The sequence below is a fragment of the Hemiscyllium ocellatum genome, chromosome 43 (assembly GCF_020745735.1).
Source record: "Hemiscyllium ocellatum isolate sHemOce1 chromosome 43, sHemOce1.pat.X.cur, whole genome shotgun sequence".
Classification (NCBI taxonomy): Eukaryota; Metazoa; Chordata; class Chondrichthyes; order Orectolobiformes; family Hemiscylliidae; genus Hemiscyllium; species Hemiscyllium ocellatum.
The window spans coordinates 20,750,337-20,775,492 of record NC_083443.1 but is presented as its reverse complement, the minus strand read 5'-3'; the positions used below and the strand labels follow the sequence as shown (position 1 = coordinate 20,775,492).

Sequence of the window (25,156 nt, the reverse complement as noted above, 5' to 3'; positions counted from 1 at the left end):
TTTGAGAGACATATAGAATCAGCTTTAATTGATTCTTGCTTCGGGTTTTTGGAAATTTCCCACTCTGCGGCACCTTCTCCCACCGACACCCAGGAGGCCTGAATTCATCTGAAGAAAATTGAATAAATTATACCAGCTTGTGCTTTATCACGTAACAGTAAAAAGACATGCGAAGGTATCCCAAACATAATAATAGGAACAGGAACAGACAAAACAAACTATCTGAATTCGTGAGTAAAGACACCAAAAGCACATTAATTTCTATTTTATTTTCAACAACTACATTTTAAAAACAATTCAAAATATTAACACTGTGCCAAACTGTAAATCAGCCATTATAATTAGAGGAAAGGAAAACAATATTAAAATCAAATTTCACAATTATAAGTACATTTAGGTCCCTTTTTTGGAACTAAAAGCCATACGATAAAAGTTTGAGAACAGTCCTAGCATTGTCAAACCATACAGGATACTGTAAACACAAAATCCATGGAAGAGATACCCCCACGTTGCAAGGATCAAGTCCAAAAGAAACTGAAGAATTTGTAATTGGGTCATTCTTTTCTTCCACGCAGGTCGTTGGATAGGGTTCAATGCACTCTGCCCATAGTAGAAATACAGGATGACATGAACGAATGAATTAAATGCAAGAAAAGGAGCGATGGCTGGCCATGGGTAGTAGTGGTAAGTCAGGTCACTAAGGACCAACATGCTGCAGTGATGGTAGACATGTAGAAAGGAGATCTGACGCTTTCGATGTCTTAAGATCATGAAGACTGTGTCAAGCAACTCCACATTTTTAATCACCCAATACATGAAGTAGGCATGGTACAATTCTGGAAAGAACTCCTTTTGAAAAATGGAAGTTGTGATGCTAAGGCCGCGCAGGAAGAGCAGTGTGATGTAGAGGCTCATGATGCTACAGGCCATGTTATAGACTAATAGGATCTGCAGAATGTAACAAACACAGACATTTACAAGGATTGGTAAGCAGCAACTATTCAAATCACATTCTGTTCAACTTAACAAATGACAGTGCCTAAGAAAATTGAATTAATTTGGCTTCCAGCAACATAATTATGAAAATACATTTTAGGTTGAAGAAAAACTAGATGAGTTTTAGATTTGAACCTATGAATTATTTAACCAGAGGCTTCTATATTATATTATTTTCCTAACACTGATTGTAACTGTCCTTCCTAGCACAACTCACTCACTTTCTCCAGCAGTGTAGCTATAGTCTTTAACTTGAGGTGACTGGGTGTCACAGAGAGCTATAACAGGAACGTGGATGTTCTGTGACTGAGGTACATCCTGAACCTCAGTTAGTACTTAGTACTATTGAAGCAAGATCCTGACTGCAAAACCAACTCCACAGTCATGTTATTCAATCATAATAAAAGCTGTTCAAGCAAATGATTACACTTGTATTACTCTCTAGCTATGAAAAACTTTTTAAAAACTTTTGCATCATTACAAATGGTGATATGAAATTTTAACAATTGGAGGAAGTGGTTGAGTTCATGGCTTTATTAATTGTAAACATTAAGGCACAGTGGCTCAGTGGTTAGCACTGCTGCCTCAGCACCAGCGACCAGGGTTTGATTTCACCCTTGGATAACTGTCTGTGTGGAGTCTGCACATTCTCCCAGTGTCTACTTTGGTTTCCTCCCACAGTCCAAAGATGTGCGGATTAGATGGATTGGCTGTGCTAAACTGTCCAGGAATGTGCAGGCTAGGCGCGTTAACAATGGGAAATGCCAAGTTGCAGGATGGGGGTGGGTCTGGGTGGGATGCTCTTTGGACGGTCAGCGTGGACTTGATGTTCTGAATGACCTGTTTCCACACTGTAGAGATTTGATAAAAAAGGGAAGCAGCTAGGATTGCTCTCCTTTGAGCAGATTCTTGAAATGTGGTCAAAATCAAGAAGGCTGTTGGGGAGAAACTGTTTCCACTGGTAGAAAAGACTCAGCAACCAGAAGATACATGCTTCTTTTTGATGTCTTTGCTCACTAATAAGGATAGTTTGTCTTGTTCTTCCTTATTAAACCTTTTGGAAAATTGACAAACAAGCCTGGGAATTAGGAAAATGTCCTTTTGTACAAATTATGCATGGCGCAATGGGATGGCAGGACTGATGTATGACGAGAGACTGCATAGTTAGGACACACTCACCGGTATTCAGATGAATTGGAGGTTGGGGGTTGTAGAAATGTGTAAAAGTCGAACAGGTCAAGACAAGTTAAGACATGAAGGATGTTTCCAATGACCAGGAAGCCCAGAACCAGGGGTCACAGTGTAAGGATATGCCGTTAGGACTGAGATGAGGAGAAACACTATCACCCAGAGAGTGGTGAAGCTGTGGAATTCTCTATCACAGAAACTACTTGAGGGAAAAACATGGTTTCAAGGAGGAGTTAGAGATAATGCTTTGGGTTGAAGTAATCAAAAGGTATCGGAGAAAGCAGGAACAGGTTACTGAGCTGGATGGTCAATCATGGGAATATTGAATAGTGGAGTAGATTCGAAGGGCTGAATGGCCTGTTCCCCCTCCTATTTTCTACGTTTCTGCCTGAACCAATAGCAACTTTCAAATGAGATATCACTTGAAATGAAAACATTTGTAAGACAAGAGCATGGAAAGATGGTGAAGTAGTTGGCCGTTTGAGTAAGATGACCAAAATACCAAGAGCTGACTCGCCATATTTTGTTTTGCATGATTTCACAAATCAAACATAATGCACGCACACATTGACTGTGAATTATTTACACTTGGCAACTCCTTTTTGATAAGCTGCCAAGACCAGTCATGTCTCCATGTGTTTAATGAATGCCTCAGAAATGTAAAATTTCAAATAGCTAATCCATTTAATAAGTTTAAAACATGGTGGCAGTAAGCTGGTAGTGCATTACACGTATCCAAAAAGAATCAGAGTTTAAGGAGGTATATTCACTCAGCAATCCTACACATGGCAAATTCCAACCCCAGTTCAGTGTTCTGGGAGGGAAAAAACAAAACTCTCACATATTCTGCAAAATAAAAGGAACAATGGTGGCTCAATGGTTAGCACTGCTGCCTCACAGCACGAGGGACCTTCAGGAATCACACAGGTTTTGGCCCAATAGGTTTATTTGGAAGCACTAACTTTTGAGGCGCTGCCTCTTCATCAGGTGGTTGTGCTTCAGAAGAAAGTGAGGGCTGCAGATGTTGGAGATCAGAGTCAAAGTGTGTGGTGCTGGAAAAGCGCAGCCGATCAGGTAGCATCCGAGGAGCAAGCAAGTCGATGTTTCGGGCATCCTGATGAAGGGCTTATGCCCAAAACATCAATTATCTTGCTCCTCGGATGATGCCTGACCGGCTGTGCTTTTCCAGCACGCCACTCTTCGACTCAATTCAACCTTCAGGTGTCTGTGTGAGTTTCCTCCGGCTTCTTCCCACAAAGATTAGGTGGACTGACCATGCTAAATTGCCCATAATGTCTAGGGATGTGCAGGCTAGATGGATTAACCATGGGTAAATATGTGGTTACAGAGATAGTGGGGGCGGGTCGGAGTGGGATGCTTTTTAGAGGATCGGTGTGGACTCGATGGGCTGAATGGACTGCTCCCACACTGTAGGGATTCTATTATCCTAAGAAATGATGGCTGAGTTAATCTACTCTCATCCATTCAGTAATATTATGTTACAGCGTGATGTGTAATTTGGGGGCATGTTCCATCACATTTGGGAAGTGACTGACAATGATCCCACTCTCAAGGCACATTCCTTAAAAGCAAATGAGGGAGGGGGTTCTCAACTTTCCACCTGAAACTGATTTTTCAAACACAGAAAAGATATAGAGGGCACAGCATAGGGGCTTCAGCTTGTAACACATTGCCAGTTCCCACTGTACTCAATAATCATCAGAATTATGATCTTGGAGGAAAGTTGTCGGGTTACGGGGAGCAGTAGTGGGTGACAAGAGGTCGTGATGAAAAACGTACATTTCTGCAAGGCTGCAAAAGTCTTTAAGTGCTTTTGGAGTTTAAAAAAAATACTTTTATCTGCTCAGGCTCAGAATGCAATCAACAGCTCTCACCTCCATGTGACAGCAGCACTAAGTACAAGATGTTAAGCTTGCCTTGAAGTCACATCACATGTGCTGACTGTACACAGGCTTCTGAATTGAGAGACAGCTCTTACATGGTGACTGCACTGCGGTACAATAAGCAACTTTCAGCTGGTAATATCCAGCTGACAAATGCAATTTTAAAAAGCAATAATCGGCTCAGGTAAATATCTTAATGTCCTGCTGATGAAATCAGGTCAAGCTGTATAGTACTGAAATGATCTACACCAGAAATTGTTGTCAGGGTGTTACATAATTAATATTTAGTTAACTTGGCATTTTACCCCTCAAAAATGTCTGTCACTGCTCTCTCTAATTTCCATGCACAACTAGCACAGGATAGTGGTACAATTAATTTAGGGTGATCCATAGTTTCCATTTCTGACTAGAATTCCTGCGTAGACAAGGCTGGATTTTTAATCTTTCTTATTACCACCAGACAAGGTCACAGTGACCTCCAAATAACAAAAAATGCAACCTCCTGTAATACCATATCCATTACAGAGAAAAAGAGAATCAGGGTAATAAATTAGGCCTCTCTGGGGATTGCAGCAGCTGTCAAGAAGCAACATCCAGAAAACAGCAGATATACAGCAGCAACGGACATTTTAAAACATCAAAGCTTGTAGCTACGATGCGAGCACAGAAAGGATTTACGCAGCTCTTCCTTGTACTTGAAGTAACTTTGCATCCAAAATTAATAAACTTCCAGGACACTCAGTTGGAAAGTTGCAATGACCAAATGTCATCAAGGGCATGTTGGTTAGTGAAAGCAGTCTTTATCACAGTGAATGGCACTACCATTGCCTGTGAACCCTGCCCATTTCAATAAAATCTACGCCTCGAAATGACTATGAGATTTGAGTTAAGATTAGATTCAGAAGTATGTAATTCCATGCTGCTTTTGACCCAGATTGTCTACGAGTGGCTAAAAATCAAGAGGTGCCGTAAGCAAGGTAATTACATCTGTAACTCACACCCTTGCCATTTCTGATAACAACTAGGGTCATTTATTTGTTTTGCCCTCATTTCCTATAGTGAAAGAGTTAGCAGCACTGCATCAAAGTGAGATGATTGACCCAGAGGGAAGGTCAATGTTAATGGAGAACAATAGAAATCGGATATCTCAAATACAATAGCCCAAATATCTTCTAATGTCATTGGCCCGATACAGCAAAAATTTACTGCATAAATACAGATCAACTTTTCAGGGATATCATTCTCAGTAGCTACAAAATGATAAAAGTACGTTGTATAGATTATAGTAAGACTACATTTAACCAGCAATATTTTGTTCGGAATCATAGTACCACAGCTGAGAAATTGTGTATAAGCCCTTAACACATTCATCTGACATTTGTTTGTGCACTATTTAACAGAGGCATTAACCTATCCTTATTTGAAATAAGCTGTTAAATTGGATAAAGCAATGCTACATTAAGTGTTCACATGCTAATATTGTGCACAATAATTTTTCAACTCATAGAATCCAAAATGTAATATTTGCCTTTTGAAATTAAGAGTTCATAAAATTTGTGGGGATAAATATTCAAATTGACACCATTACAGCTAAGTATTTAATTAAAAAGGTACAATTAATGTTGGAAATTGGTGTTTTGAATTATTAATGGTTTCATATTAATTATTAATCCTAAAATGGTTGATAAATTGGCTATGGTTCCCACCGAGAAACTCCAGCCTCCTGGTTTCCTGGGTGCTCTCTCTCTTATTCTACATCACTGGACTTCCGAGTTATTTGATGCATACACAAATGATAGAACCTGTTCCTGATACCCCTGGCTTTACTGTGCAGACCCACCTGTACCTTAGAATGAAATGCATTTAGAAATCAGGGATAATTGGACCAGGTCATGCAGACTTAACTCAGTTGCTTGTTAAACTCTTGTATTCCAGTCTTATTTGCAAGTTGCTAGTAGAAATTCCTTTGCACATATTTAAGGTGGAAACTTCCTATGCAATCTTAAAAGACTCAAATCATGCCCTCTTGCCAGTGGTAGCATTTATGTATCCCTGTTGGGTGGAGTGCATACTTACAGCTTGACAAGTTCTGTTCTGAATGTGGACATAGGAATTAATAAGGGAATAACATTCACAGGATGCCCATGTAGCTTTTAACAGTTTCAATAAACTATAGGAATGTAATTTATAAAGTCAGAGTAGAACACTGCAAAATTAGCATTGACAGTCTGGCGTTGTTTGAGGATTGAGGTATTTACTAAAAGTAGTTGGGATTTGCCTGGGTAAAAGGTGCTGCCTCTCTGTCACATTCCCTTTATGAGGCTGCAAGGGAGTTAGGATATTCCGTCCAAATCCTGCGTTTCTGAAAAAGTGGCCTACATATGTCTGGGAGGAGTCCAATTTGTGCTCATTGCAGAAAAGACTCCCCTGGTGACTAGATGCCTTTTGAGTTCCAAATACATATATTACCCATTTTTGTTTTAAAATAGGATTCATGACTGTAGATGCAGTGCTGCAAAATAAAAGCTGAAGAGATTGCCTGGTATTTTCTACACAAAGAGCCTCTCTATTATAATAGTAAACCTCAGTGTGTATACAGAATATAAATGTATACATATATTTTATGGAGTCATATAATATCACCACCTCTTCAATTCTAATAGCCACATAGCTGTGCCTCATTAAGTCTAAAACTCAATAAAACCTGATTGAAAGGAAACAATATTCACTTAATAATCATCCACAGCCAATAGTAATTCAAACTATGAACTTTGAATAAGTATTTTCAATTAAAAAAGGAATATTAAGTCCTGCTACTGCAAGCATAAAATCATTATAAATTATTCCAATCATAATACTTAGCAACTACTGCTAACCTATCACTAGATTAGACCAAAGTATAGCAGCATCATTCATAAATGTAGTGTGAAATGTCCTTTCAATCAGCAATTTTCTTAAATTGATTTTATTGAGAAACTGCAGATTGGCTGATGATCTTTGTTGCAAAAGTAAAGCACGAATTGAGAACTAATATCTCCAGTTTATAGAAATTTAGACCCAAACAGATGGCATTTTGGTGGAGAAAAGATGGTGTTTGAGGAAATATTAAAAATAATGTGTTCAAGTGGCAGAAATTCTAGCAGTGTACAAGTTGGTTCAGAATTAGAGTCCATCTGAGTTTTGAAGTGGTAAAGTTCAGGAGATATATATTTCACCAGGAGCTGTTTTTATAAAGGTACAGCATGTTCAACCCTCACAAACACTGATTGGTGGAGATTATGTAAAATTGAAACCTTTCCTCATTGAAACAAGCACCGTATTACCGATAATAATTTATACTGATCTGAATGGTATACCGCAGTTTCATACCAATCCCAAAATTGGGTGAAATTCAGTCCTGAATGACAATTACACAGAGAGCAAATGTTGAGAATCATGAAAACCCTTTTTATGCTCCACTTCAGTGCAGCCTTCTCTCAGACGAGAGTAGTGTGTTCAATTAAAAAAAATACAAATTATGTCAGGTGTTCCAACACATTTTACTGAAGAAAATTATTAATTATAATATTTGTTGAGCCTTTCTGAATAATAGATACTTTCTTCTAATCTAAGAGCTTGCATCTATATTTTACTAACAATATTTCACATTTATGCAGCATCTTTGATGTTAATTTAATGTAAAAGTTTCCAAAGCATAATCAGACAGTTACATCATGTCAAATACCTTCAACTGACATACCAATATCCTTAATAACCCATAACCTGCTGATACCACAATGAATTAATGAAAGTACGAATTGTGTGTTGAAAATAAACTGTATACCCTTGGTATAATTGCATATTTTGCCCTGATTTGTCATTTTAAGTCTTGGAGAAAGTGTCACATCTGCTAGAAGAAAGCAAAAAAACCAAAAGAATGCAGATGCTGGACATCAGAAAAGAAAACAGAAATTGCTGGAAATACTCTGCAGGTCTGGCAGTATCTGTGCAGAGAAATCAGAGTTAACATGTCAAATCCAGTTAACCTTCCTCAGAGCTGATGATAGCTAGGAAAACGTTGATACATGTGCAGAAGAGTGGGTGGGGAGTTGGGGAGAATAAATGATAGGTGCAAATAGAGCTCAGAGAAAAAGAGAGAAACACAGTTGGACAGATGAAGAAGTGGTTTTCCTAGCTATCATAAGTTCGATGGAACATCACTGGACCCGAAACGTTAACACTAATTTCTCTCTATATGCGCTGCTTGGTTTTTCCAGCAATTTCTGCTTTTATTTCAGAAGAAAACAAAACTGGATCATTAATCTCAAAGTCAATGTCAACAGTTTAATCAACAATCAATATTAATGACATGACATAAAATTTCCAAGTGAAAAAACAACTTCACTACATTTACATGTCAACCAAAACTTTCATCCACAGATACTTCCCTTTATTCCAGAATTTACACTTAAATTTGCTCCTTCAATATTTCCGTGATGATCACACACAGTGTAATAGTATCTGTCAATCTCCTGCTCTGCTTTGTATACGTAGAGGTGGGTGTGGGTTAAATGCTCCTCAGAGGGTCAGTATGGACACGACAGGCTGAATGACCTGCTTCCACACTGTCAGGATCCTATGATTCATAAAAATCTCTGCATCAAACTGCTTCCCTTGCTTGGCAAAACCCATAGTACTTGATGCCAGGACCCCCCAGCTCACTGCTCCAGGCATCTGTGTTTGTGCTCTGATCCCATAAGATCCTCAGGGCACCAGATTCATCCAAAAACATCCAACTCCAAAATCCATCCCACCCAACATGCTCCAAATTTTCACTCAACAGTCAGAAAACTCAATCGTTACCTCAACTCCCCCACTGCCCCCTTCCCTCTACTCATCAAACTGAAGATGGCCTCCACTCTTCCCATGGCTCCTTGAGATCAATATGCAAATACAAGGAAGAGTAAGAAAATGAGCGAACAAAAGAGTCAACAACATCATAATAGGAAAATTGCAGGAGAACGGCAGAGCAAAAGAGAAGCTATGGAACAGATAGTACCAAAGAGAATAGGAGATGGTCAAGAGAAGAGACTTCCTACTTTATCTTTCTCAAGTGAGGACCACAGAAGATCAATATGTCAGAACAAACAATAGCTTGCAGATAGTTTACAGCAGTAATTCAATATGGGAATTTAGCTGACAATCCCAGAGTGCCTGAGCTTTGTTTCTGTGTTTATGGTATTACCAAAAACGCTCAGTTGAAAAATTGGCTTGTACCTAAGTGCTAGCCAAATAGGGACTACAGTTAATAATTCCAAAATAAATAAACACTATATATGGCCCCGTGTACTGCAGCTCTACCATGCCGACATGCTGAGCTACAGAGTATCGTGCCATCAGTTTGTGCCTGCACTTTTATCTGGCACTGAGTCTCCAATCTGAGTTGATGACTTGCCATTAGAGAGATGGGGGAAAGATTTTGAAAGAAGAATCAGCAGAAGATTTTATATGCAGTCAGTTATTGAGTGACAATGACAGAGTCTACAAACAGGTTGCTGCCTACCTCTCTACTGTGATGCTGGGACAGCAATGGAATAGGAAAAAGAAAAAAAAATCTCTTTGTTGGTGTAGATATGCTACTGCAGTCCTTGAAGTGTTATCCTTCCATTAATGCTTGATGGTACTTTGGCACTATGTTACTGTATTTGAATTTCAAATTATTCAAAACACAATCTGAAAACACTGAGCCTTTTGTGTTTTATTCTCAATCTTCACTTTTTTTTTTACACATGTAATATTCAACATTCTAATTTTCTGGAACAACATTTATTATAGTGAAATTAACAAATGCACACAAGGCAAGCTTCAGCTCAAATTCTGTATAAAATGGGTGATATTATTCTAAACAGTGCATTAGGAATAAATCAAACGTGGCTATTGTTTAGAAAGAAAAGAGAAGAAACACATTGCGACAACATTACTAAAGTCTAAAATTAAACTATTTTTTAAGTGTATGGGAAGCAAGGGAGCCATTAGCAATATAACTATGTAACACTGCGTCCAATACTAACTCAGATAATGTATCATATTCTGGTACACTGCTGAAATCAATAGCCTCAGGAAAAAAGGGATTTCAGACCCAGGCTGAATTTATCAAACAGATTTAGACAAGATGGCCGGTGTCAAATGTTTATACCACTCTGACTATGTTACACTTTCTCTGTAGTTTACGATCATCTCCCAGCCATTCATAAACATGTAACGTCAGTGACTAGGAAATGACACCAGATTTACTGCTTTATTACTTGGCATCTACAACCATATAAATATGAAAGGAAAAAGAGAGAAATGGGGCAACAGAGAGAGGCAGGAAAGGAAAGGACATCAGAGAGGCAAGTGAACTGTCTGCGAATGCAGAAAGCAACTAACAGTTTAGCATATATGCTGCTTCTAAATAAAATCTTAACTCAATTCAGGCTTCAATTTGTATTATAAGTTTAGCGAATAAAATGTTATGATTAGGTTTTGAGATGTACTCAATTCTTTTGATAATAGCTATCTGTCAATCTAAGATATCAATAACACTGTCATATGACAGTCTGTTTCATGGAAGTAGACTAGTGTTACTTGACAGGACTTCAAATATTATGCACCTACTAAAAAAATCCCAGTGGACTTTGCTGGATCTGTGTATTCTTCAGATCAAATGCTTGGGATTAGATTTTACCTTTTATTAATTAAAATACAGTTTTTGTGATTCTTCAGGTTAAAATGCATTTGATTAGTTAACATGGGATTAGAAGGATGAATAATTACATACAATTGCACATATTACATAAAATGTACTTTTAACAGTAATGCTAAAATATTTCATACACTTGCACAGGCAGACCTGCTACAGTCCAACCGGGTGTAGATTAGGACATATTGTGTTGTAATTTTAACCCACATTTTTATTTTGCTTTTGCTGCCGAGTATGTAGAACTTTGCAGGAAACAATGCAATTGGTACAATGTCCTGTTTGGCACACCCTGAACCTCTGCAAGCCTCAAAAGGCATTGTGACCATGTAGGTCATTCAAATTGAGCCCTGCTCAGTCTTAACCTCATTATCGGTCTTTGCACCCAAATCTGGATGTCAGTCATAAAAATAAACTTTGGTTAATTTTTATTTACCTTCATTTTGGACTTGGGGGCCAACTGGAGGAAACTACCTAACTAGTCATACCAGTTCATTCAGCACTAATCTGGAACTCATAATAGTACACACTATATTGGGTGCTATATTTACATATTAAGCCATTGGGAGCATTCTGGGTCCATTCTAATGCAACCTTTTTGCATGCCTTTCTTGGCCTGAAATGATACCAGGCATTCACAACATATTGCTGCTTTACAGTACATATAACTCATTCGGCTAAAACTTGCCTATACCAAAAGCAACTGCAAGTCTTTGCTCAGAGGAGAAAATTTAGATAAAAAGTTTTGCGTTTGTCAGTTTGTTAAAAACAAAAAAGGGGTTTTAATTGATATTAATGCTTCAATTTTCACTCACATTGTTAGCACAAGGCCTTATTTATAATCTACACGAACTCCACAGCACAATCTGCAATCCATCAACCTCATTAATCTATCAGAACTTGGTTTCGACAGCCAAGGACAAATGATTAAATTGCCACTGTTACTGTAATTAACATGATAACTTTTCTTGGAAAATAAACATATTGCACCAATCTGTATATTAACACACCCTGCCTGTATTTAGCATGTTTTTGTGGATAATTTGTTGCAACAATGTGCAACTGTTACTTAGGAACTCAACACAGCAGCTGATTACAGCCGAATGAGCAATGTGGCAATAAAAACTTAGAAATGAATTAGTGTATTACAGAAACACATGTGTCTTCACAATTAATAAATTCCACTCCATCAAATTGTGATTTAATTATGCATTATGTATGTTAGGCATGAATCATTCATGTGCCTTATTACCCAAGTGGGAAAATAGCAAATAGACATATCAACAGGATTCAGAACTGCTTTTTGTCAAATATAACAGTGTGAATAATCATTTTTAAACCAAAAACTTACAACTGATACTAAATCTAATACACATTAAATTAGGTTTATATGAAACCGGTCAAGTTTAAAGGTAATCATTGGCACAGTAACAAGTCTTACAATGCATTAGTATATTTTTTTAAAATCTCAACCTCTGAATGACTAATTCTGAATATAAATGGAAAGCAAACACTTAACACCGTCCATGAAGAATAAAGGATAGAGGAACAGAAAGCCTCAATAGAAAGGTAGAAAGCAAGATAGGAAAAATAATGTACTTTTACAGTACCTTTCATAACCTTAGAACATTCAAAGGCACTTTACAGTCAAATAAATCCTATTGAAGTGTAATCAGTATTATAAAGTCAGAATATGGCCAGAAATCTGCACACAAGCTCCCACAAACTGCAATATGATAATTCATCTGTTTTTATTAGTCGTGTTGGCTAAATATTGCAGAGGATAACAGGAAGAACTCCCTTGCTCATCTTGAAAATGTTATGGTCTCTTTTATGCCAATTTGAGAGATAAGAAATGATCTTGGTTTAGCATCTTATCTGAATTGATGGCATCTCTGATAATGCAGCACTCCTTCAGTATTGCAGTGGAATGTTAGCCTAGATACCTGTGCTCAATCGTCAAGTGGAACTTGGTCACAACCTTCTGATACAGGGATAAATGTGCTAAGCTATGGTTGACACCCGAAATGCTGCATATCTCCTACTTAAAGATACTGCCAATTGAACCTGTTAACTATTAAATTAAATGTGAGACAAAAGCAATTTTAGATTGTAGTTACGGCTGATACACAAAATGCATTTGCCTTTGTTAGACACTGGCATTTTAAAGGCAGAGAAGTAGCAACTAAAGAATGTACCTGTGTGGCCATATCAGCCACATACAACCAAATCAGGCGCAGCAACCATCAACCACCATGGGTAGGACTGACTCTGTCAATGAGGGGTGCAAAAGTTTAGGGCATGAAACCAATTACCTTAAAATTTCACACAGAACCATGCATTTCAGAGTCATAGAAATGGATAGCATGGAAACAGACCCTGGTCCAAACCATCTAAGCCAACCAAATAGTAAAAAATAATCTCGTCCCATTTGCCAGCATTTGGCCCATATCCCTCGAAACCCTTTCTATTCATATACCCATCCAGATGCCTTTTTAAGTATTGCAATTGTACCAGCCTCCTCCACTTCCTCTGGCAGCTCATTGCATACACGCACTACCCTCTGCATGATAAAGTTGCCCTTTAGGTCCATTTTAAATCTTTCCCCCCATACCTTTAAACCTATGTCCTCTAGCTTTGGAGTCCTCCACCCAGTTTTGTTAAATGAACAAAATTAAATTTAAGAATCAATAACTAATTAAAAGCTAAAGTTCATTTTTATTGGCCTTGCAAATCATGGGTGGGAACCATTAACTCACAGGATGACACGGTGGCTCAGTGGTTAGCACTGTTGCCTCACAGCACCAGGTTCGATTCAACATTTGAGTGACTGTCTCTGTGGACTTTGCACATTCTCCCCGTGATTTCATGGGTTTCCTCTGGGTGCTCTAGTTTCCTCCCACAGTCCAAAAATGTGCAGGTTAGGTGGATTGGCTATGCTAAATTGCTCATAGTTTTCAGTGATATGAAGACTAGGTAGGTTAGCCATGGGAAATGTAAGGTTACAGGGATAGGATGGGCTTGGGTGGGATGTTCTTCGGAGTGTCAATACGGATCTTATGGGCTGAAGGGCCTGCTTCCACACTGTAGGGATGCTATGATTGTTTTGACAGACTAGAAAATAGCACAGTAGCAAATAGGCAAATGATCAGGGGGAAATAGCACATATTTATAGCACATTACTCCCCTCTGTTGCAGAGGATACTTTACATTTGCAGTTGGTACCCCTATCCAATACGTCATTTATACCTTCATTAATAAGCATTCATAGGCTGGTCATCCATTTTCAAAGGTGAGGGGGGGGCTTGCATTGCGTGCTGAATTGATCCAATCTTCCACTGCCTCCAACATGACTCACAGCACCACACACATACACACTTTCCAGGAGGACATTTTTGCACAGTAATCTGCAGTGGTAACCCTTTTGCCTCCAGCCAGTTAGCCAGAACCAGAGCCAGTCACTCCACCGGCTGAGAGAGAATCAGCACAAATGGAGGCTCTACACTGCACCCTTTCTGATTTGCGTGGCTCAATTTTACAATGCCCCAAGCACTCACCAACTGACTTATTAGGAGAGATCTGCAGCCAATATTTTAAGAAAAGCCTCAGGCAGCTGTCTTTGAATTTTTAATGATAGAATGGAGATGAGTGCCCCATCTATTAACTTAGATTATTAACTGTGATCTGTGCACAGGCATGTTCCTCAGGAATTAGGTAAGAATATATAATTACAGCTTTGGGGATACATTAACCTAGTGGCTTTGTTGCTGGACATCATCCAAATGTAAACGAAGTCCAAACATTCATATTTAAAGTTTTTTTAATTGTTTCATGCACATTCCCAGTTACATTATATTCCAGCAGCACACTTACTGACCACTTGGTTTCTAAACAACCTGTTATGTAAGGGACTCATTAAATTAATTAATGAAAATGGTCAGTGTTGTTACATAATTAGCACTTGTCAGAAATATCACTGTAAATCAATGCATGCAAAATTGTGGTTACATTCATGCTTTTGTCAATTATTGTGAGTGAAGCAAATGAGACTGTTCATTGACACATCAGATTAACTCAACAGATTCAAACAATTTGATGTTAAAAACAGCAAACACTGGGAATACCCAGCAGGTCAAACTGATACCGTGAAGAGGAAAAAAATAGTAGTTAATGTTTCAGTTCAACGATCTGGTGTTTTGACGGTCTCAAAGGACTAGAGACAGATTATCTCAAAGGCAAAGCAGGCCTCCAGACTCAGAAACAAAAGTTGTATATCAATTGTGTTTGAGGAAAGCGTTATCGATTTACTGAATTCTCACTTTGATTGTGAAATAACTTTACTTTTATCATTGCATTATTACCTATCAAGAGTTTCTTTATTTTACTGAGAATTCCAGACAACAAAATATGACATATCCTAACCAAGTTAATTTACAGTAACTTGCTTCCCACCCTGATGGCTGCTGGATGAGTGTACTTGCAACTGCAATCACAAGGAAGCAATGTCCTCACCTTCTGCAACTCCAGAGGCTTTGTGTACTTCTGCCAGTAGGTGGAGAAGATGATCATTGCAATGTAGAGACAAGCCACTGGGATTGACTTCAAATTCAGAACACGGGTATAAAAGCTCCCTCCGGTGGTCAGATCCGGATTAACAGACTGTAAGTTTTCCATGGCTGGTTGCTGAAAAGCAATGTGTACACAGAGTTAGGCATTATATAGAAGCTGCTTTGATGTACACTTTATGGGAAAATAATTTCAATACTCAAAAAGGCCATCAGCTCATTTTTAAACTATCATTCTTGAGAACTCACTATTTACAAAATCAAACTCATCTCTGACCCAATCAGGACTTGCACTCAAGCAGTGCCTCTCTCAGACTTATTAGCCCAAAGTACTTTGCAGTCAAGAAAACATTTGCAAAATGTAGCCATGGTTTATGGGGAATGCAGTAGAAGGTGTAAAAAAAAATTCCAAAGTGAGGAATTGAAAATAGGGAACAAAAGGAAGGTTGAGTGAGAATGAGGAACTTACAGAAATCAGTATTAGCACAGAAACTAATGTGACCAAAAGAAGAAAAATGTCCTGAACCACATAGGCTACATCCTAGGATTTTTAAAAAAACTTGCTTGTAAGAGATAGTGTGTGTGTGTGTGTGTATATATCCAAGAGCAAGACAAGATCTGAAAATTAGTCGCTAAAGATAAAAAGGTCCAAATTATATTTCAACAAAGATTCATTGAATTATGGTGCTGTTAATAATGTGCAATGAATGCATAAAGACACTTCAAGTATAGAAATATTTGTTTCCACTTTATTTACCTTCCGTATCAAGAATGCAAATAAATTCATTTGCGTTAAATCAACAAATGCTGACCTTAGCATTTCAAGATTTCAGCATTTAATCATCAGTATATCAGGAATTATGAACACTGAATTAATATTTAACACCAGACATAACCTTGAAAATGCATCCATAACTATGTGATCATTTGTTTGATGTCACCATGGCTTCAGTGGGACCATGAGTGGGGTATCCTGCTCCTTCTCTGTCTTTCTTCAAGCTTCCCTCAGGGTTACCAGCATCCCTTTGACATTTCCCTCCTCTTCTAATTAATTTCTTCAATTTCTCCTTCCGTTTTATGCTGGGACAAGGCGGACAGCAATACTGTGAGCCTGATCTCTCCAGCTGAGGGGCAAAGTGAAGAAAGGCAAGGCAGAGGTGCTGGAGCAACCTGCTGTGTTCAAACTGAGTGAGTGATAATACAGGGAGCAAAGAGCCTGGTGATGCAGCCTGGTACAGTTCATGAGCTGGGTGCGTCCCCCTGACCACACAGTGTCCTTGCTGCAGCATTGTCATGAGAGTATGGGCAGTATGGTGGCTCAGTGTTTAGCACTGCTGCCTCACAGCACCAAGGACCCAGGTCTGATTCCAGCCTTGGGCGATTATCTATGTGCAGTTTGCACATTCTCCCTGTGTCTGCATGGGTTTCCTCCCACCATCCAAAGATATGCCGGTTAGGTGGATTGGCTATGCTAAGTTGCCCATACTATTCAGGGAGGTGTAGGTTAGGTGCATCGGTCAGGGATAAATGCAGAGTAATAGGGTAGGGGAATGAGTCTGAGTGGGTTACTCTTCGGAGGGTCAGCGCAGACATGTTGGGCAAAATGACTTGTTTTCACAGTGTAGGGATTCTATCATTTCACAGAGTTATCAGTGCAGCAGTGAAGTGCATAACCTCTTGTAAATGGATTGGCGATGAGCCATGAGGGTTCTTTGAGGCTACCACATTTCAGATACCAGTGTTTGTTGATGTGTGGTATGTGTGGCCAGGACCCATGGACCATGCCCTGAGATGTTGGTGCCTGGTTTCCAACATGCAACTCCTTTGGAGGAAGCAGTGAACTAACCTTTGTTTCCAATGTCTGTACTTGGCTTTCTTTTCTCTCTTTAACAGTACTTAGCAACTGAAATAGCTCCACAGAGACCTGTATCCTGTCACTAAGTCAGCCTTTATTTACACATGAACAGTCCTCAACACTGATCCTGCTTCCTTAGAGCCAGCTGTTGGAGTGAGCAGGATGTTTGACACACCTTTTTCTTATCTGTTAGCCAGGGCTCCCTGACTGGACCAGATTAACCACCCCAATCAAGGAACGCATATTCTATTCTATTCTGACCTTGTTACAACTGCTACAACAGCCCCATTGATTCCTGGTCTCACCTCTTGATTTAACCCAGTTATTTGTCTTTGTGTATCTTGGTGCCCAATTGCACATTTATTTTCCCAAGTCTCAGCTGCCAGTGCAGAAGGTGCAGCAGCTGATCCTCGGACAGACAGCAGACATAAAATTATAAGGAATGAATGACATGGGCTGTGGGGGAAAATGTGGGATATGTCCATCAAGGCCTATCTCAACATTGAGAGTAACTTGCTGCATTGTTTAGTCAAGCTCTGGGTAGAAAGGCGAGATTCTGACTTTGCCAGCTAACGGAGATCATTGTTTGATAAACCTGAAGATCTTGTCTCATTAATATGCAGTATTCTATCGTACTAGAGGAAAAAGCAAGCGGCTGAGAATTCTTCACATGGAAAGTAGAGGGATAACCTGGTGATGTCAGTTCACTCCAAAGGAGCTGCATATTGGAAACCAAGCACCAACATCTCAGGGAATGGTCCATGGGTACTGATCACACATACCCCACATCCACAAACACTGGCATGTGAAGTGTGGCAACCTCTAAGAACCCTTATGGCTCATCTCCAATCCACTTACAGGAGCTTATCCATTTCACTGCTACACTGTCAACTCCCAATGCAATGCTGCAGCAAGGACACTGTGTGGTCAGGCGGACACACCTAGCTCATGGAGTGGACCAGGCTGCATCCCCATGCCCTTCGCTCCATGTCATAATCACTAACTTAGCTTGAGCATACCTGGTTACTCTCGCACTTCTTTCTGCCTTGCCTTTCTGCACCAGGCCCTTCGGTCAGAGGCACCAGGCTCACAATTCTGCTGTCTGCCTTGCTATTTAGCTCAAACATGAAGCCAGAAAGCTTGTCACAGTTGTCACCAGTACAGGAAGAAACAGCCTTCAGTCATGACGACCCAGCACAGTAGGCCAAAGAGATTATCAGATACTGGTCCAGAGGGTGGAGCATGGCCAGTCAGACACTCAGGGTATTCGGAGTCAGGATCCTCTCCTCATAATGGGTGAGAAGCCATGTTGGGCTTCTGTCTTGATTCTATCTATCTGCCTTGATTCTTTCTGCCTTATTATGGGTTGTTTTCCTCCTGGAATGGGAAAGATGTAGCTATGAAAATGGATTTCATGGCCGTTACTTTGTTCCAGGTGGTGACATGGCCTGAAAGAGGGTGAGTAGGCAGAGCGAGGGCAGACAGGGGGGGGGGGGGGGGGGAAATGCAGTGGGGAGTGGGGGAATCAGTCAGGGTTAGTGAGAGAACGGGAGGGAAGATGCTGCAGGAAATAGAAACACAGGCAGTTGCGCAGATTTCCAGTCAGCCAGGCTGACAAAAACCACTAATCTCGGTATCCAGAAAATGTCACAATTTTTCTCAGCCGGACTCAGCAAACCTCAAAACTGCCCAAGAAACATATTGATTTCAGAAAGTATCAATGAACTAACAGACTGATTTTATATTTAAAAGGTTCCTGAAAGTTGGAATGAAAATTCAAAATGACAGAATTCCAAAATGTCAATTTCGGATGCACAATCATTTGACAGAAATGTCTCATACCTGATCCACTGATTCAGATCTTCCACAATTCTCTACATTCTAGAACAGTCCCTGTTAATTGGAAGCTAACAAATACAATTCCACTATTCAAGAAAGCAGGGACAGAGAAAATAAGAAACCACACACCAGTCAGCCTGATGTCACTGTAGAAGGGAAATACTAGAATTCATTATCTAGGATATGGTAACAAGAAAATCGCAATATGATTGCCAGCTACATAGGCTCGTGAAATACACTGAAAGCAAATTACTGAAAATGCTGGAAATGTGAAATAAGTCCAGAGTACGCAGAATGTCGTTATGGGCTCCATCCATCTATTTCACTAGTGGGGGCATGTTGAACAATGTGACATTGCCTCCTTATTCTGTAGTTCCCATTTAACACCAAAATGCAAAGGAATGCCTTCTTCCAATACCAGGAATTCTCCACCCTAGAGAATTATGAAGATTAGCTCAATGAATGTGTTTAAAGAGGAGGTAGACAGATTTTTGAAATATCGGGAAGTTGACAGCTCTGCTGAACTGGCTTTGAAACACTGAGTCATTGAACCATTTAGCATGGAAACAGACCCTTCAGTCTAACTGGTCCAGGCCAACCATGAACCAAAATCAAGCGAATCCCACTTCCCTGCATTGGCCCATATCCCTCCAAACCTTTCCTATTTATGTACTTATCCAAATATCTTTTAAATGTTGTAACAGCACCTGCAACCATCACTTCCTCTGGCAGTTCATTCCATGCACAAACAACCCTATGTATAATAGAGTTGTCTCTCAGGTCGCTTTAAAATCTTTCTCCTCTCACCTTTAAAATATACCCCTACTTTTGAACTTCCCCACTCTAGAGAAAGAACCCTTACTATTCACCTTGTCTATGCCCCTTGCGATTTTGTAAACCTTGATAAGGTCATTCCTCAAAACCTGACTGCTCACCTCCTACACCCACCTCACTCCAGTGAAAAAAGTAGCAGTCCTTCCAGCCTCTCCCTCAAACCCTCCATTCCCAGTAACATCTTGATAAATCTTTTCTGAACCCTCTGTAGTCTACCTGATGCAAATTTCAAAGAATTATGTACCGGAACTCCTAGGTCTCTCTGTTTGACAACACTACCCAGGGCCTACCATTAATTGCCCTTGTTCACATTAACAAAATGCAATACCTCACATTTATCCAAAATAAACTCCATCTGCCACTTCTTAGCCCATTGACCTGATTTTTCTAAGATTACAAAGAGATCTTGATCACTTTCTTCATTATCCACTATACCACCAATTTTGGTGTCATTCACAAACCTACTATATTCTCATCCAAATCATTTATATTAATGCCAAATAAAATTGGACCCAGTACCAACCCCTAGGGCAGATCAGTCAGGATCTTGTTGTTTGGTGGGGCAGTTTGAAGGGTTGAATAGCTTTCTGGGCACCCAGTTCCTATGTTGTTATCCTGTGCTCAAGTTCACCTTGAGAGTGTAACGGTCAAATGCACTGCCTTTCCCAATGCCTCAGCTGAAAATTGGCCATGGGATTTTCTATTGTCTACCACAAACCTACTTTTGCAGGTCAGTATCCACAAGGGGATTCCTACAGTTTCACATGCCGCGTACAGTTTGGATGTTGACACACCTCTGGAGCAGGTGAAACTTGAACCCAGGTCTCCCGGGCCAGAGACCAGAATTGCACAGGTAGTAAGGTTGGTCTTATCAACATGTACATAGAAACCGAGCAAGCTTAAACCTGAAATAGGGAATATCAAAGCCATCCTGTGGGATACTGGATACCCTGATTAAATTATTTGTCACTGTACATCACATAAACCCATGAACAGACCTCAAGGTTTTGATCCTGAAAGAGCCCAGTCTACCTCCGATTACTCTGAAGGATAAGGTCTGAGCAACAGAAAACTACTCCCCATGGACTTTCAGACACAGTCATTTGACTGAAGTACATTCAGTGTGTTTGAAAAGTGCTGGCACATGGTGTAGTTACAACATTGACGTGGCACAGTGTTATACAGTAATACATCCACTGCTTTGACTGATCACTGGTGGCTACCCGTGACAAGCTAGCACTAAACAGCAAGGCAATATGAGAAGTACTGTGAGGATGTAAGCTCCGAATGGTAATGCTTAAAAAAAAAGGCAAGAAATGCTGTGAGAATCCAAGTAACTGCAAAGTGAGTGAGTGAAATGAGATCAAGATCAGAGTCGTGAGACAGCTCCTGGCCCGAAACACGAGATGGGGACCTGCTTCTGCACAGAATGGCCTGTCAGCAGCTTCACAATGAAACTTCAGTGAGCTCCAACCTGCTGTACTGAAGGAACTGAATTACATTGCAGCATCTGCAGTCCTCACTTTCTCCTGAACTGCAACAGACGTGTGTTAGAGATGTGTCACAATGAAGTGGCAAGGCTGGTGCCTTTCTGATGACATCCTTGGGGACGAAGAATGCAAGTGGTCACTGCCCATGAGATGCTGGGGACCAAAGAAGCAAGCAGCAAGCTGGAGACCCCGAGCGTTAGACTAAGATGTCAGGAATTGTTGTCATCTAGGAACTCTCCAATGCCTGAAAAGAAACTACATACAAATAAGGCATGGGAAGAGCATAAGGCAAAAGAGCAGAAGCAGGCCATTCAGCCCATAAAGTCTGCTCCGTCATTCAATGAGATCATAGCCAACCTGATAATCTTCAATTCTCCTTCCTTGCTTTTTTTCCCTAACTCCTGATCCCCTTATTGATTAAAAATGCTACTCTTGGCTCAAACATACTTAATGACCCAGCCTTGACAGTTCCTCTGTGGTAACAAATTCTACAGATTCACAATCCTCAGAAGAAATTTCTCTTTACCTCTGCAAACCATTATTCTGAGAATATGCCCTCAAGTTCTAGACTCTCCCACAAGGGGAAACAACCTTTCAGCATCTAACCACCAAATCCCCTAAAAAGCTTTTATGTTTCAACAAGGTTGCTTCTCATTTTTTAATATTCCAATGAGTATAGGTCTAACCTATTAAATCTCTCCTTATAAGGGTGACCCTCCATTCCTGATTTCAGCCTCGTGAACCTTCTCTGGACTGCTCCAATGCCAGGATATCTTTCTTAAGATAAGATGATGAAACTGTTCACAGTATTCCAGATGTGGTCAGAATACTGCCTTCTTTAGTTTTAGCAAAGCCTCTCACCTTTTATACACCATTTGTTTTGAAACAAAGGCCAATACTCCACTTTTCTTTTCTAGTTTGCACTGAACATTTTGCGATTCCTCTTTCTGTATTTAAATAAAATTCACACTCCTTTATTCATTCTGCCAAAGTGCATAATCTCACGTTTCCCCCACATGGTAAGTAATAACAAGATGCTGATGAATACAAATTGGGGCAGCTTGGTGTCTCACTGGTTACCACTGCTGCCTCAGTGACTTGGGTTCCATTCCACCTTCAGGCCACTGTCTGTGTTGGAGCTTGCACATTCTCCTCGCGTCTGCGTGGGTTTCCTCCAGCTGCTCTGGTTTCCTCCCACAGTCCAAAGCTGTGCAGGGTTAGGTGGATTGACCAGGCTAAATTGCCCATAGTGACAGGGAATATGCAACTAGGTGAATAGGCCATGGAAAATGCAGGGAGAGGGTAAGAGGTTGGATCTGGGTGGGAGGGATGATGTGGACTTGATGGGCCGAACGGCCTGCTTCCACACTGTAGGGAATTCTATGATTTGTATACTTGCCGTACGCTATCAAGAGTTTCAGCTCGACATTAAACCAATGGGTGGAAAAGCTGTTTTCTTTTCCTTGGTACTGACAATGTTTTTCTTTCTGATCTTGCCATTGCTTAAGGCAGCAGGGAGCTGGAAAGATTCAACTCTCCCTCTTGTTCGCAAATTCTGTCAAACATTTTCAAGTTTAAAAAAAAAGGTGCCAGGTGTTCATTCCAGCATCAGCTCTAAAAACCCGATAGCAACATGTGGTTGTGCTGCAGAGATAAGACAAATAATTATCAATGCATTTCTAAAGGAAAATAATACACGGATGGCTAACTACATAGAATACCAGTAAAATACACAGAGGAGCTGTGTTATTTAATTCCATTTTTACACTTACACAGATGGAAGAATTATTGAAAGATAATTAAGCTCACTGGACTAGGACATTATAATGGCTTTTTAAAGATTTTCTCAGAGGCTCGCCATGTTAATTATAGTCATAGGTCATGCTACTTTGGATGAGGCCCATAATAAGGTGCCAGCAAAAGACACCAGTCCACATAAATCATGGGTAAAGAAATAGGTTAACATCTCACCTTCTTTTGATCAGAATGTACCAGAGGTCAGACTGTTTACAACAGCTGCTAAAGAATGAACAAAATCCTGATGTGGAATAGCAGAGGTCATGGGGTTATCAGCAAAGGCGCAATCCACTAATGAATGTGCCTTTGGCTGTAGCTGCATGGGAACAAGTCTGCTATCCTGGGCTCTGAAAGCTCTAGTAGGGGTTACTAGGGTCTGTTAGCAAACAAAGGGGAGTCCAAGGAAAGGTCATCCTGGCTTGGACTACCATGAGAGGCATTTGGTATGTTAGAATTTCATGCAGTTCTGGCCAGGCGTAGGTTAGGAGGCAGATAGTAGGAGAGAATCTGACATTTTGCTGGTACTGGGGAAGAGAAGGCCTGCCCTGGCAGTGACCTTGAGTATGAGGGTGAAGCGTCCTCAAGTCTAACAGCAGAGGTGGGATCTTAACTCACCTAGAAACATCAAGTCCAATATCAGTGGAAGTTGGGGGCATCCAGGATTCAGTCTCCTGGGTAAATGATATGAGGCAGAAGATCCCAATCTGGTTGAGATAGTATCTGACGGCTCCTGCTATCATTTGGGTTGGATTTCACACCTTCTGACAGGAGTGAGGGGGAGGAACTAGCATTCTAGTGTTTTGAGGAGTGGGAGCCTGTTGTCAACCAGCTTCAGAGCAGAGGGAAGGGGAGAATTTAGGACAAGAGTCCCCTTTAGTGTATAGATGTTCCCTCAACAAAAAATGCAGACTTCTCTTCAATCAGAAATTCAAGCCTAAAATTATGCACTGCTAAAAGATATAAAGCAAACTGATGTTAGGACAGAAGTTTGGAAGTCTAGGCAAGAATTCTGAGCTCTTTCGACAGGGCAAAAGCATCTTCAAACTCTGACTGGACCATAGCCGGTCAGCAGGTGATGAACTCCACAATTTAAACAGGTTAAAAGGGTCTAAGTTGGGGGGAAAAAAAATCAGGTAGAGGGTGTGTGGAACAGAGGAGTACTGAATTACTGCAGCATTTAAAAAGCAGTTAAAGAAAATGGTCAGATTTGGTGTACTAAATGAAAGCAGACCACCCTTTGTAATTTCAATGTGCCCCAGAGTCAGAAAGTTTCTGCAACTAGATCATAAGCCTCATCACAGAATAAAGTTCAAGACCCACGCACTTAAGAGATGTCAGACCCATGGTAGCAACACTCTACTATCCCATTAATGACAAGTCATTGAGTTACGTTGAACAGTTGGATACAGACTGCTCTGATATAACGTGATAGTTCCATTCCCATGTGATCCCACGTTACAAGAAAATCACCCAATAGCAGTACCATTTAAAGCAATGGGATTGGAATCGCATTATAGCCAATACATGTCAGCAATGTTTGCATTCTATAAATAATGGTCTAAATTCTTCAATCGGGTTATAGACAATTTGCATTGAAGAAACATGCATGATAGCAGAACCAACTGTACATTAAAAATTCTCTACGTCAGTTACTGTAACATTTTCCTTTTGTTGTGATCAAGTGAAAAATGTCCTTTTCCTAAACAATATATTTCCAACACTTTAAAGTGTCCAAATTCTGAGTTTTTAATGTGGTAGATCTTTCTCAAGTTTGTAGATACAATAGAGTGGCCTGATTGAGTATCTCCTGACTCTGATAAGTCAACTGAGTGATCTAGCTTAAGCCAATCTGTAAATATTTTTCTTTGTTTGCTGATAGACAGCATGCTTTGATCAAAAGGGTAAAAGAATATATTCACCTCTCAGCTTCATCATTTTATTGGAAATTTGATTCAAGATTCTGGTCTCCC

General features: G+C 40.0%; 1 protein-coding gene across 1 annotated transcript in view; it reads right to left on the bottom strand.

Annotated features, from left to right (window-relative positions):
• Nucleotides 1–315: 315 nt before the first annotated feature.
• LOC132835019 (elongation of very long chain fatty acids protein 5-like) overlaps nucleotides 316–25,156 on the bottom strand; it is a 40,195-nt gene continuing 15,354 nt past the window's right edge. The window contains exons 2-3 of the mRNA XM_060854262.1: nucleotides 15,319–15,489; nucleotides 316–948 (exon numbers count right to left, since the gene is read on the bottom strand). Coding sequence (XP_060710245.1) covers nucleotides 394–948; nucleotides 15,319–15,480 — 717 coding nt within the window. The 5' untranslated portion in view covers nucleotides 15,481–15,489 and the 3' untranslated portion in view covers nucleotides 316–393. The remainder of the gene's footprint in view (nucleotides 949–15,318; nucleotides 15,490–25,156) is intronic.